Source organism: Anguilla rostrata, chromosome 13, assembly GCF_018555375.3.
Source record: "Anguilla rostrata isolate EN2019 chromosome 13, ASM1855537v3, whole genome shotgun sequence".
NCBI lineage: Eukaryota > Metazoa > Chordata > Actinopteri > Anguilliformes > Anguillidae > Anguilla > Anguilla rostrata.
Window position 1 is genome coordinate 24,354,199 of NC_057945.1, and position 14,462 is coordinate 24,368,660.

General features: G+C 42.0%; 2 protein-coding genes across 2 annotated transcripts; both read right to left on the minus strand.

Annotated features, from left to right (window-relative positions):
* Positions 1–482: 482 nt before the first annotated feature.
* LOC135237450 (musculoskeletal embryonic nuclear protein 1-like) lies at positions 483–2,244 on the minus strand. The gene is made up of 3 exons (XM_064304592.1): positions 2,084–2,244; positions 1,550–1,673; positions 483–954 (listed from the first exon to the last, which is right to left on the minus strand). Exons 1-3 carry the CDS (start codon positions 2,090–2,092, stop codon positions 845–847), a joined length of 243 nt encoding a protein of 80 aa, XP_064160662.1. The 5' UTR covers positions 2,093–2,244; the 3' UTR covers positions 483–844.
* A 2,071-nt stretch (positions 2,245–4,315) lies between these two features.
* LOC135237449 (store-operated calcium entry regulator STIMATE-like) lies at positions 4,316–13,623 on the minus strand. The gene is made up of 8 exons (XM_064304591.1): positions 12,437–13,623; positions 10,229–10,277; positions 9,780–9,875; positions 9,368–9,489; positions 8,555–8,667; positions 7,695–7,772; positions 7,132–7,281; positions 4,316–6,785 (listed from the first exon to the last, which is right to left on the minus strand). Exons 1-8 carry the CDS (start codon positions 12,660–12,662, stop codon positions 6,669–6,671), a joined length of 951 nt encoding a protein of 316 aa, XP_064160661.1. The 5' UTR covers positions 12,663–13,623; the 3' UTR covers positions 4,316–6,668.
* Positions 13,624–14,462: the final 839 nt, after the last annotated feature.

Sequence of the window (14,462 nt, forward strand, 5' to 3'; positions counted from 1 at the left end):
AAGTAAAGTGAAATGATATGCTTGTTTTCACTTTTGGCAAGTATTGCTATAAGTTCTGGGTTAAGAAAGAAAATATTTGTGGTTATTGCAAATGGGTAATTACAGATTTAGAAATAATCATTTGGTTTTTTTCTGTCTCAGTTCTATCTTTATTTTATGTTGAGTCAGTGGTTTGTTTCTGTTGTACTCTGAGTTAATATAAACTAGAAGAAAAATCTTTTGCCCTTTTGCTCCACAATGTTCTCTGACCGCCTGTGTCAAGTAAATATTCGAGATAGCTAACACTTTGTTTTCACCAGAGTTTCAGCAAACCAACTACAGAAGACTCAACCCTCATACTTCACTAATGGAGCCAAATTACTGTTGTCAGGAGTTTGCATTTATGCAGCGCATTGGTGTAAGTGTGACAGTGAAATCTTCACAGTGTGATCCTCGACTCCTCTGGTGTGGTAGTGTGTGGTAGAATATAAAACTCAAGAACATAAGAAAAGTTATTTTAATATATGTCAGAATATTTGCATATATTTACAATTGATATAAATTAGTGCTGGTTTCATATGTACATATACTGTAATGTACACAGTTCATGTACTTTATATTCTAAAGCATATGCACAGAACTTAAATTACATATAAAAATAACTGGCATATGGAGATCAGACATATGCATATGTGTGCAGATGGCATATTGGTGCACATAAACACCAATAAACACATAGCATGAGACAGATCTTTCGAGAAAGTTCTTCTTTCAATCCTTCTGCAAATTCTCTCTCTCTCTCTCTCGGTCTCTCTCTCTCAAACTCCATGGACAGCAGAGTAAGGGATGTGTGTACTGCACAGCGCTACTTCCCAAAGACGCTGCCCGACGGCTTGCTGCCAGGCTGCTGGAGAGCTGTTTCTCCCCCAGACCGCACGTTGCTGAAGACAGAGGGCGCCACCTTCCCCATGCGCTCTGGGGATGACAGGTAAATCACAGTAAGTGAGGACCTCAGACAAAAAGCGCACAAGATGGCATGTCCTGGCACTGCTTCAATGTGGGTGCCATATTCTTTACTGTTTAGCAAGATAAACATTATGAATAACGCAGTCAGCAAGGCACAGTACATGAACATTCTTAAAAATATCAAAAAATCAAAAGAAAAAAAAAACCTTTAAAAATTCCTAAACAGCAGTAAGTGAGATTAGCAGATTCTAGTAAGCCTGCCAAACAGATATTTGCACAAACTGAGAGGTATGTACAATCTACCAGTGATCTTGAGTCTCCTCAATAGCTGATTCAAAACGTAATACAGTGTCTTGCTTGTTTGCTTTGCTGGGGTCTTTTCTGAGTGACCAGTGTTCTCTATGTTGGGAATGAGGCCATGTGGATACTGGCCTAAAATCAGACTACCACACCCCCAGCAACACCCTGTACGCAACAGTCTATACAAGGAATGGAAACTTGTACTCAGCTCAGTATATGTGCTCAGTCTGACAAAAACTTGTCCTCTTGCCTTGCCTCCTTGTTTCTCACAGAAGGTATTAAAGCCTTTGCTTGGCAAACTCACCACACTCCACCATCACTTCGTAGGTCTTGCTCTTCACCTCACCCTTCAGGCCCAGCTTGCTCCTGGCCCCTTTGAGGTCCTCCTCCTTCATCACTGGCCTCTTCTTCTTCTTCACCTCACCAGGCTGGAGGGAGGAGAACACAGGGGAAAATGTAACCCAAGGCAACTTCCTTTCAGATCCATGACAGTCATGCTAACTTCTTACCGAACCTATTTGCTAACAGAATCATTGGCAGACCAGAAATGAATTTCCTACTCAATCGCATGTCAAGTTCTGATGTTTCGACACAGCTGGTGTTCTCTTTCTCAGAACAGCACTTGCATTCTAAGTGCTTATAACCACCACCAGAGAACCGCACTGTGTCCCTGGCAAAGAAGTCATCTCCATGTGAAATTATAGCTTTTGCAGAATAATTCCAAATGAATGGAGGCTTTTGAGCATTGCTCACAAACGTTTCACATTAGCACTTTGCAATTGCTCTTTCACAACCTTGTACCATCCAAAATACAGAGTCTGCCTAAAATATGTCCTACCTGGGACATGGTGTACGCAGGCAAGTTGAGTCAAGGGAAAACAAGCTCCTGACAGAGTGGTCGTCTCCTCAATTTCTCTCTGTCCAACCTATTATATATCTGGCTGTGTGAGAGTCAGCAATGACTCAGAAACTATGTCAGTGGGCTCTCTCCCTCTCTGTGTGTCAGTCTGTTGTCAGGGTGTATTATTAGGTATGAGATAACAGCTGATATAGCTGGGACAGTTTCTTCTAATTCGTCAAGCTCCAGATGAACAGCTGAAGGAGACATAAACAACAACACCCACCCCCTTCCCTTCCTCTGTGTTCACATGTGTGTGATGACTGTTTCCACACTGCCCCACATGTCCTCAGCCATCAAACATCCTTACCACTTCATTTTATGCATTTCCGGGATTAGGGATAAAGGGTGTGGGACCTAAATGGAGATACTGAAACTTCAAGTGTGGACAGTCTTATTAGTTACCTGAAAACCATTCTGTAAATTTTATTTTTATAATAAAAATAAGTTGCTTTTAGCACAATTTTTTAAAGCATTGTATCAACCTTTATTCTTCCATGACCTTTGGTTCCATATACGAAATATTCAGCAAAGTACCAATAATTATTATTACCAAATTACCCACAAACCATGTTCATTACTGGTTAATTACATATTCCAATACTGACTAACACCAAGGTTTGAACTGTAAGAAAATTCTTTTGAGATCATTAATTTCTTGTCATCTCAATGGCAAAACAAATGGGTCAGTACGTATTAAAGTCAGATGAACATAGACTTTGAGCTCATCTGTAATGAACATAGGGTTGGCGGATGGGGGCCAATAAAATAATCAGTGAGTAGCCTCTGTGTGAATGCAATATGGTTAAGGGGGGAGGGGGCTGCAGATAATAATAACTCAGTGAGTCAGTCTGTGTCTATGAGACTATGAGACTATGTGTATGTGTGTGTGTGTGTGTGTGTGTGTGTGAGAGAGAGAGAGAGAGAGAGAGAGAGAGAGAGAGAGAGAGAGAGAGGATAATAATAGCTGTTCCTTTTCAGAATTGGTGCAGAGGGTTTCCTTCACCATGCAAACTGAATAGATTCCCTCATATAATCCTTGTCTAATTCAATAAGCAGTTCCCAAGAGCTAACCCCCTGTGCCACGTATTGGCCATTTTATTCACTTTCACTCACAAAAACACCGTCACTCCATTTTGTTCCCCTGCACGCATGTACACCAAGGGAATAACTTCACGAATACTATGGCACTTTCTTTCTCCCAGAATTTGGCAATAGGCTATTGAGGCACTCAAACCTAATAAACAAAAATAAAATAAAATGAATGAATAACTAAATAAAGAAATAAATACATTTTAAAAAATAGGGAAATTCTTCAGTACTGAAGAAATAAATTTATTAGGCTTAAACTGCACAAAACCGTACTATATAAGTAGCCACAGGAGCAAAAAAAAGGCCATCTGCACCCATACATGTGCTGATGCCACAACACATTTCAATACCGTATTCTCTTCCTCAGGCAGCCACCTTTTCGGTTTATAGGCTATCGGAAAAATTTGTAGGCCTGTACAAATAAGACCGTAGGCTACGTTAAGGTTGACAGTTACCATCCACCCAAAAGTCCCAGAAAGTACTTAAAATGGACAAAATTGTAAAATGGAAAAAAAGGAGAAAGCCACGAAATCCGTGGCACCTGCAACTTCTGTGACTCCCAGCCTTACTGAAATTTCCATGGGGAATATATCCTTTTCAAATGTTCCCATTGTATTTAACTAAAAAATCAGTAGATGACTTAAATAACCATTTCTCAACATTTGTCTGGCATTAAAAAAGATGTTGACTTAAAATGCAATGCCACGCACAGATTATTACTGAATGGATTTGTGAAGATCCAGGCACTACCTGGGTTGGCCTAGATTCATGGTATACTACAAAATTTGACATTCCAAATAGGCCTACACACTTTTATGGATACCTTCGGGTCTGACATTTTATAAAATCTATCTATCCCCCTGGGAAACTGGCTAAAACTGCTGTTGATGTCTTTGTATCTTAGACATCATGCCAAAAACATTCTATTTCCTCAATTTTACAATCTTATATACTCAAATGTATGTGACAGTGCAAATGGAGTCCTGGAGGCGAGATTTAGGTGGTAGCCCTTGATGCACACACACACATCCTCACCAACATAATTTATCCATGTGGCAAAATACACCAACGACTGCAACATTATTTTATTAATTTTATTGTAAACAAATATATAATGTAAATACATCGTATTGTACAGAGAGGCATTTTTATTTATTTTCAGTATTCCAAAGACTATATCGGCAGGTGGTCACTGATGGAGCACTGAGAAATTTTTGATTATTTTATGATTTTGGGCCATCTTGTTATTTTGTGTCATCTTCATACGGAATTCTATTAATCTGTCTAGACGTGACTGGATCAAACTGGCTCTGTCACCATCTTTGTCTCTGCAAGGTTAAAGCAGCTACATGAAATCAGCATGGTCGCCTTCAGGGTGCAGGCACATGCGTGTACGGACACGGACACAGACACAGACACAGACACGCACAGACTCAACTACAAACAAGGGACAGGGGAAATTAACCATCCAACTTGACTATCTGAGAGACACACATGATAAGAAATGAAAAATAAAAAAGAGATCACCCTCCTCCCTGCCCATGCATTTTCCCTGCTTGCCGCATTACCCATTAGAAATATACTGGGAAACTGCTCCACCATCACAGACACAAGGTCTCTGTCCCTTTTTGAGGCAGGTAGAAAAGTACAGTAACTCCAACTGACAGGGGGCACAAGGGGATATCAGGTTACACCCCCCAACAACACTAAGACTGTCCGCTTGACCTGTAGCACTAAAATTCATTTTCAATAGGCTTAGAATGAATTTTAAATAGGTTTAATGAAAATGAAAAAACAAAATAAGACAAAAAATAAATTAAATTGACTGTTGCGATAACACTAACCACAACCACGATCATAACCACAGACACGACACTACACACATAGGCACGGTATCCCATTTCAAAGGCAACAGGAACAGAATTTGGAGAACCCCAATAATTAAGTAAAATTAAATACAGACGCACCCACCACCCCACACCTCCCATCAAAACAACACAAGAACACCGAACATTGGGAGAAATGGAGATCGCGCATTGCCTTTACATATCAAAGGAGCAGTGCTCTCAGGAATCTTCCATATTTTGGCAAATCGCCAAAGAAGAAATACAACACAGAAGAGATTAAGAACTAGCTCTCCAGCTACCACCGGCAGCAGAGAAGACACTCCCATAGTCTCGTTTTTATGCGAGGGGTTCTCTGTGATGTGGGGGAGAAGGTCTAAGAACTGATCCCTGAGCAGTACAGAACCCAGTACTGTGCCAAATCTGCTGCCACACAAAGAGGGCTTATGAACAAACAGTCCAAAGTGAATGTTAGCCAGTGAATCCGTATTCACATACACCTGTCCCACATACAGATATGGGTATTCAGTAAAAGCCCTTCAGCTTTTCCTGTTATCAGGCAGTGCAGTGAGAGTAGGGGGAAGGCCTTCATTGTGCACTATGCTCTGTGCTCACAGGCAGGCATCATACTTTCTTTTTGTATTCAGAGCACTTATTAAGAATAGGTAGTATTACATGAAGTCATGTGTTTACAGTAAGCCGTGCTGATTGACAGCAAAGTAACATCTGTTCAAACTGCTTCACCCACCCTCTCCACTGCCTCTCATGTCAATCAAACCTTTTGCTAGACTGAATCAACCATCCCCATTGCCATCTCAATCAAACACATCAGAGCCCTGTGTTCATGTAGGAACAGTGTGGCAGGGGCAGGTACAGCTGTCACACCACGCCTTAGTCCATAAATGACTGGTCCGAAAAAAACAATTCAAACACATGCACAGGTAGTTCTGAAAATGGTGCTCAAAGACAGTGCACCCACTTTACAGGAGAGGATTTAAATGGAAAGGTATTCCATAAAGATCTAAACACTACCTCTCAAACCACTGTGGTTCCCATCACATCATCAACTGCAGAAATCTCCTGAAAAGGAACGCACAGTGCTCAAAATATGATCTTTCCACAGCTGCCCAGGTACAAAAGTAACCATAGCAACATTCAGACACTGCGCTGAATATAGAATAAATAAACGATTCACAAAACTGTTGAGTGGTTTCTATTGTCTTTTGGAAATTATTTTAAAAATTAAAGTAATATGAATCAGAAAGCAGCATTGTAAACAATGGAACCTGCCGTGTCAAGAAAGGTTATCCTTGACCATCCAGTCTTATTCCAAAAGAGCTACTATTCAGTAAGTCCAGTATTTGACTTTGTTTATCCTGTCGTCCTTAACGGTCTGAGCCCTAAAATTATTGGTTGCTGACACAAAAAGAGCTCTCTGATTGGTTCCTTTCATCATCAATCCGAAGCATGCTTCCCATCTGCCTCCATCAAAATGAATATGGATATAGCAGTTCTTCTTGTTGCATGCTTTAAAAACAGAGGGGCCACCCCTGGCCATACGCGAGGGACCAGGCCCAAAAAGAAACGGGTCAAACAGGAAGTTCCAGCCGGTGCTTCTTCTTATTCACAGGCTTGAGGTCGGTCAACCGCCGCAAATCCTCCTCTCCATCTGATTCGTCCATCTCATCGTCAGCCGAGATCAGGATCTATGGGGGGGAGGGTGGCCGCTCGCATCAGCAGAAAAGGACAGGACTACCACTACTGGAATCTTTGCTCTGACTGAACAAGACACTCCTCTCAATCAGGAAACATCACAGCATTGTGGCTTCTGTCGACAATTATTTAAATCATATAGGCTACTGATATACAATGACAACGTAAACTGGTAGAAACTGCAATGATATTAAAACGATGTGCAAATATTCTATTTACCAGTGGTTTATCATTGGTCAGCAAACTGACCAATGGGAACAATAGACCGGGTTCATCCATGTTATAATAATTAGTACTGTTGTTATTGTTATTATTATACGTGCAGCGCACACAGCTCACCTCAGACTCAGACTCGTCATGAGAGAGTGCGCGTCGGTAGCGCACCTTGCCGCTGCTGCGAGACTCTGCTTCACCCTCCCTCTCCTCCACCTTGGCTTTAGTCCTGCTCTTCTTCATCAGGAAGTTATCCACCACCCAGAACATCAAGGCCTGGCGACCACATATGTACTATTCATATCACAAACCCATTAACAGACACAAATATAGACTCTCTAGCACATGCACGCAAACACGCATACACACGCACACAGACAGACACAAACACACAAAACACTAGAAAGAAAATGCAATTCATTGAGGTAGGACAATGGATTTCAGCACCAAAAACACATAAGACGCTTAGAAACAACACAGAAACACACACAATTATACAAAACTACAGTGTTAGTACGCATAAAAGATTACACATAATTAACACAATGCATACAACACAAACAACACAAAGGCAAAAAAGTAGCAGACACACGCTGAGAAAGAGCCATGCATTGCCCTCTAATATAACTGAGGCTGGACAGCCGCCCTGTCCTGCAGTGAGAAGACCCATGAGAGTGCCCGTCACTTACATTGACGAAGAAGGGGACGATGAACATGACGATGGCCAACTCCAACTGTGGGTTCTTTATAGGGTTCAGAACAGCAAGCTAGGACAAACACACACAGGCCCGCATGCATGCACGCACGCAGGCACACACACACACAGAAAAATAGGGACAACACAGGTACACAAACACATGTACAGCATAGACATACAACCATACATACATACACAGATTAAACAACATTTTAAACAACTAAATCAAGTTCATTCAAAATAAGCATCAAATCAAAGCAAACCTCAACACAAAAATACAAATGAAAATTTTAATATAAAAATAAAAATGATACTTGGTTGAAAGGTTTTTTTCATATTTTTCTGGTATTATTTAATCCTGTAGTAATTAAATACATTAAAAAGTGGGAATAGGAAGATGCAGGATTAATTCCAACAGGAAATCCCTTGTGCCATGTTGCGGAAATGTACTCATTAAGTACGTCAACTAGAAATCTTGAAATCTTGTCCAATTGTTCAATCCACAGCTAATTTGTACATATTTATCAGACTTGAATAACTTTATTGCACGTTAAGGCATTCCACCAATACTAGCTAGTTTGCTAAGCGACATTATTGAGCCATGTGATGACACAGGTGGAACCATATTATTAGTTTATAGAACTACAGTGGAAAATCTGTCTCTTAAAAGCTACCAGGGGAACTATACCACTAAAATACCACTTGTATGGAGCCGATTACTAATTGAATGACGAAAGCTACATGATCATTTTCACATCAACAGGGACAAAAGATTTTCACCAACAGTTCACAGGATGTCACCCCTAGTTCTGTTTAGCCCCTCCCCCTGCCCATATCAACCCACTCTCTCACCTGCTTCCACTGCGGGATGAGAAGGACGAGAACAATGACGACCTTCTCAAACATCATGATGAAGATGTAGAGAGCACACTGACCTGCCCAAGCCGTGCACTGAACCGACTCACCTAATGGATGGGGGAATGAGGAATGGGGGCAGAGGGCAGTCATGTTATTTTAGAAACGGACTTTAGCGTCAGGGCCCTGTGTAAATCCAAAATACACAGTGGCCTATGCAACTCCAGGCCACTGTCCTGTGACTGATAAAGATGTCAATGACCAGTAAATCATTTTCTTTTCAAAGGCTGTTTCGATCTTCTTTTCCCCTTCAGTACAGGCACAATGTGCACGTGAAAGTCCTGCAGAACATCCTAGAGCACAATGAGGAAGTGCTGCCACCTACAGAACTACACAGGGATTACATATGTTGACTGAAGACCAGTAGCATATTGCTACATGGAAAAAAGGGGATTCCTGTCCCTCAATGCAATCTACATGACAGTGCTCTAATGGAAGTGTTTCAGCTCCCAAGGAAATGCTTAATTAGTCTTACAGATTCCTAACATGTAGGCACACCATGAAATCTTATTCCTACATTTAATCTCACTGTGGTGGTTTTTAGGCCCTGTAAATAATTTTAAAGTCAACTCAAACTGATCTCAGGTAATGGGTATATAAGTAATTTATTCAAAAGCACCGTATTGCAGAAAATGAAAAGTGCTAAAAGTAAAGTGCAATAAAAAAGTAATCTTTAAAAGAAAACTTTATAAGCAGATGAAGGTACCCACATACCACCCCCTCCAGTGGCCCTGGCTTTGTGGCTCTTACCATACTCCCCAAAACGCAGAGAGTCCCACTGTCGCCATTCCACCACTGCGCTCACGACCCGCACCCCTGCGTAGATCAACAGCATGCCCAGAGATGCGTCCAACAGGAAGTTGATCAGGTACCTGTGGATTCATATCCAATCAGAGACCTGGACACTGGTACAGCCAATAAAAACTCAGCCGAAGGTAGTGCATATAAACAGTAGTCCTGATGTCACCGACACTGCCGGTGACATCAGTGATATCAAAAACTTGTGTGCCCATTAATATGAAGAGGAGCCATTTTCCTCAAGGAAGATGTGACTAACTGGCTCTAATGGAATATTAACATTTACACATACCGTTACACAAACAGACACATATGTGCACACTCAGGGACAGAGAAAAGCGCACACACAAACGCACACACTTACAGCGAGCAGGGGTCCTCTCCAGTGAGGTCTGACAGGTAGACGTTGGCAAAGTGAATAAAAAGCATCCCAATGGCCTGCTTGGAGGTGTCCAGGAACCTGGGGTGGGGCAGAGGAAGAGGGGCTGAATGTTCACCTGGCCAAAGGCAACCGCACACAGGTACTCAACATGACATGAGTGACATGTGCAACCCACCACCGGGTGACCTGTACCACATGTGCAGCCGTTTATGTCTGCTTAGGCTAGGGTATTCAGGATTTATTTACGTGCTCGCATCTATTGTAGCGAAGTGAGATGGACTGGATCACACTGAAGTATTCACACTTGCTTTCACAAAGTTTGGGTTGAGCAATTAATTCAGCAGCACTTCCAAAACCCAACCTCTGCCTCTTTGGTGTAGGTGGTCATTCGTATGCATGCAGCGAATGAGAATGCAGGACGGCCGATTTACCAGATCCGCCAGGGCCTCCTCTCATGCTTGGGCTCCCGGAACCGCTTCACTGCCCAGGGGAGGAGGAAATAAAGAGTTAAACATCTGCACGGTGAAGTGATGTACTCCACAGCCATGCACTGCAGGAGCAGCTCTCACACAGAGAGACAGTGAAAGCCCTGCCGACTGAAATCCCCTCTTATTGAAGTATTCCCGAAATCTGTTTTGCAAAAATGTAAAAGAAAAAAATGTGTCTACTTGTTACATTAAAGAGAAAAGCTGCGAAGGCATCACCTGTCACTTCCCTGTTCCCACAGACCGCATATGCTGAGGAACATTCCTGTCAGAAATTTTTTCTTTTAAAACTTTAGAAGAAAAGAAATAGCCACTTCATGCCTAGAAAACAGCTTAAGCAAGTGGGAAGATGATATGAAGTGGATAACCCACTTATCCTATTTCACTCTCTCTTTCTCTCTCTCCCTCCGTCCCTCCCTCCCTCACTCACTCGCTCTCTCTCAAAAGGGAGGAAATGAGGACATGCAAAGGGTAAGAGGTTTACACTTTCTGAGTGGGCGGGCTGCCAACATAAATCACGCATCCGCAGTCAAATCAATGTTTTCAAGAAATGTCCTGACTGCACACTTTGCAAACTGCCCAGAAAAATGGGTATTGATGCAAATACACACTGCAGTGCAAAGTGTTGCCTCTCTCTCACAACTGTGCGTCTACAGTCAAATCTAAGCAGATCGTATGCACTCACAGGACTAAAAGCTTAGAATCCCAGGTGGGCCCATCCACGCCGGGTGCATCATAGAGTGGTGCTGACTCACTGTCAGCACCGCTCTATTAGTACAGGCAGTCCCGGGGTTACAAACGAGATCCATTCCTAAGTCTGTCTTTAAGCTGAATTTGTAGGTAAGTTGGAACAGGTACATAAGGTTCATATTTAGTGTCAGTTAGTCAAGTGTTTGTCTTAGTATATAGTATATATTTTACCTTTCTATGCCTATAAAACACTTAAGAAACACTTCCAAATACACCGCGCAATGTTTTCATGAGCGTCACAAAGTAATGTGTGCGTTCGTTATTACAAACCACTGTATTTAACTCAAATTTTTAATATAATAGGCTTTATGGCAGTCCGTACGTAAGTAAGAGTTGTCCGTAAGTTGGATGTTCATAACCCGGGGACTGCCTGTACCATAAAACTACTAGCACCAATGACATCAACTTCCCAACAATATGAAACATAATTACATTGTATTATGGAGAACCTATGTTTCACAAAATGCTGATCCAGTAGGATGTTTTGCAACAGAGCACTGTCTTTTTATTACACCTACTGACTTGCTGTCAGCACAGTAAACAGTCTGTTTTACTTTGAGAGTCTGATAAGAGGCAGACTTCTGTGAACTGGCACATGGGACAAGTACAGAAGGGACCCCTTACAGCCCTCTCAACCCTTCTGGAGCCTATCTTCACAACACCACTGACAACCATCAGAGACCTAGCCTCAATCAGACCAGACCTTTCCACAGCAGTATCTTTATCTCACCACAATTCGTCTTCACTCTCCGATTCCTTCTCTCTTTTTATAATTCTCCCTCTCCTGCGGCTTCTGCAAAAATTATCCCTTTTAGCTCTGAATTCAAACGATGGCCTCTCCTGAAATCTCCCCGTTCTGAACTGAGCCAAGTTGCAACAGCAGGTTATGGATGTGACAGCATTTGAATCAGACCTGCTGCTTGGCTCGGCATATAAAAGGAGCAGAGACCGGGCTCTGTCAAACAGAAGGAATGTGTAAACATTTATTTTTAGGCAATTAATGTTACAGGAATACCTGTGTAAAGAGGTTATCTGTGTAATGTTATTCACTTTTGTTTGCAACGCTAATTGTTGGTTTGATTGGCTAACTTTACACTGGCTGGGATTAAAACAGGACTTTGGTGATATCACATTTCTGTATTCCTGAGATGAACAGTGATGTTCTCCACTTTTTAACATCATGAGGGGAGAGGGGCATATATTATTGCAAGAAAGGGACTGAAGTCTGCAGTCTGCTAATGTTACTACTGATAATCACTGCCTACAGTAGATCACCTTATTTAATTTGAAAAGATACAGATGCCGACACTGCTTCATCAACAATGGCAGTAGAATTCACGAGACTTACCTAACTAACACAGTACGAATCGAAAGACTGAGTAAGAAAGGACAGGTTGTACTCACACATTAGGAGGCTGAAGGCCACGACGCCTATCAGCCCCTGCAAAAAGATCCCGAACGAATCCATCAATGCGCCGTTCTCGCAGCCCTTGTCATGGGGGTCCAAGGTGTGGCCAGTGGACGAGTTCTGTGAAGCGACGGGAGACAGCACCCCACCCAGTGCAACTACTTCCCCGGGCCGCGATACCATCCTTACGGCGCTCTCCCCCATGGTTAACAAATAAGTCATGATAAAGCGGGGCACCAAGACGTTGTGATGGCCAGCACTAAAGTTAATCAGTATCAATTCACTAACATAGCAGCTATCGTTATAGATGCCACTTCCACAAAAGCTCCAACGTCGGTTTCCTACACTATCAGTTCTGCTGGTGATATACGCAAAGCTAGGAGGAATGTTGTTATCCAAAGACAACAGACTCGTCTTCGTTTGTACATCCGACCCATCCTCGCAGTAGTTACAATCATAGTCCTACGGACCACAGCAACAATGGTAGCAACATCTGAGCTTCGAAAACATTTAAATCGAGCCTGTAAACGGGTTACCTTTAGGCCAATGGCTACCTAATATCCGACATAGTCTACTTCAACCTGTGTTGGGCACCTTCTACTGTATTTGCACACACGTGTCTAGTTGGTCTAGTTCTACGTTTTGCATGCGCCAAATGCGATAATCCCAACCGAAATGCGAATCATCCATGCACAACAGCATTCGTACATTATCTACCCATCGTTTGTAGTTTAGCTATACACGCTGTCTCGAATGCTTCTAGTAAGAACGCAAGCTAATAAGTACCACGCATCCTTTGCATCGATTTCCAGAACAACAGCATCTTTCCTGGCGTCACGTACACATCCCGAATGTTAGATAGCTTGATCACGAGACCTGTCCGCTAGGTTCACCGGTTCAGTGACGTTAGCTTGCTTGAGGCTAATGATTCTTGAGTAGAAGCTAACTTCACATTACTACTCTAGCATTCCTAGCATCCACAATTCAAGTCACTGAGTTTCCAACAGACAGGTAAAAACATAGCTACTGAACACTACGTAAGCGCTCCATATTGTTAGCATTCAAAATTAATCTACTTTTCATTTTCGTTTTTTTAAATTTTGTATTTTTCCTGCACCACTTCCTCGTCCATCACCGGGAAATCGTGACGTCCAGCCGGTAGAAGTCCGTCGTCGCCTGATGAGGTCTCATACTGCACCGTGGGAAATGTAGGACAGGGAGGGGGTAGAGAAAGCACGTATATTTCCTTTAATTTTTTGCTAACAATAATTACATTTTAACTGGTAATAATCTGAATTCTTGATATCAACAATTCCATGATACTAGTCATAATTCAAGAATTTTCCTATTAATTCCAAAGTAGTTAATACTGAATTATTGATATATAAAAAAAGTTGAATAAAAGCTTCAACAGCTTGCAATAGTTTTCAACATAGAAAAATGCCTGTACCTGTTACACACTCATACAAAGCACCGTCTTTAAAAAATGATCATCACTTATCATGCCTGTATGATTGAGTATTTCGATCGCTGCATGTAACGTTGTTGCAAAATGACTCCAATATTACCCAGCTGCAGGCCTGCATAACAAGCCTGTTGGTGGGCAAAGCCAGCAATTGTTGTCCATGGTTTTATGGTATATGTTGTAGTAATTTACTGTAGCGGTCTGAGTCCTAGCAAAACCCAGCTGGTAGCACTATGACACCGGTTCCCATATGACCAGTAAGCCTAACTACCAGACAAAATCCCAATGCAGATTTTTCGGTGCTTCATTTTGGTGCAATCTTGACAACACTATGACCAAAACATGAGCATGACCAGCCACAGATAAGGCCTCCACATTTGGGAAGATCTCCATTCAGGGGAATGCTTTTTATCTTGTTAAGTTCAGATTTGGTCTAGAGTAGCGCTTTTCTTTATCTGTCATTCTACCTATGACCATACTTGACTTTTTTTGTGGGTTCACAGGTTCACATTTTTTCATCAAACCCTGTGAATGTCTACATGGCAAGTCTTGGAAAG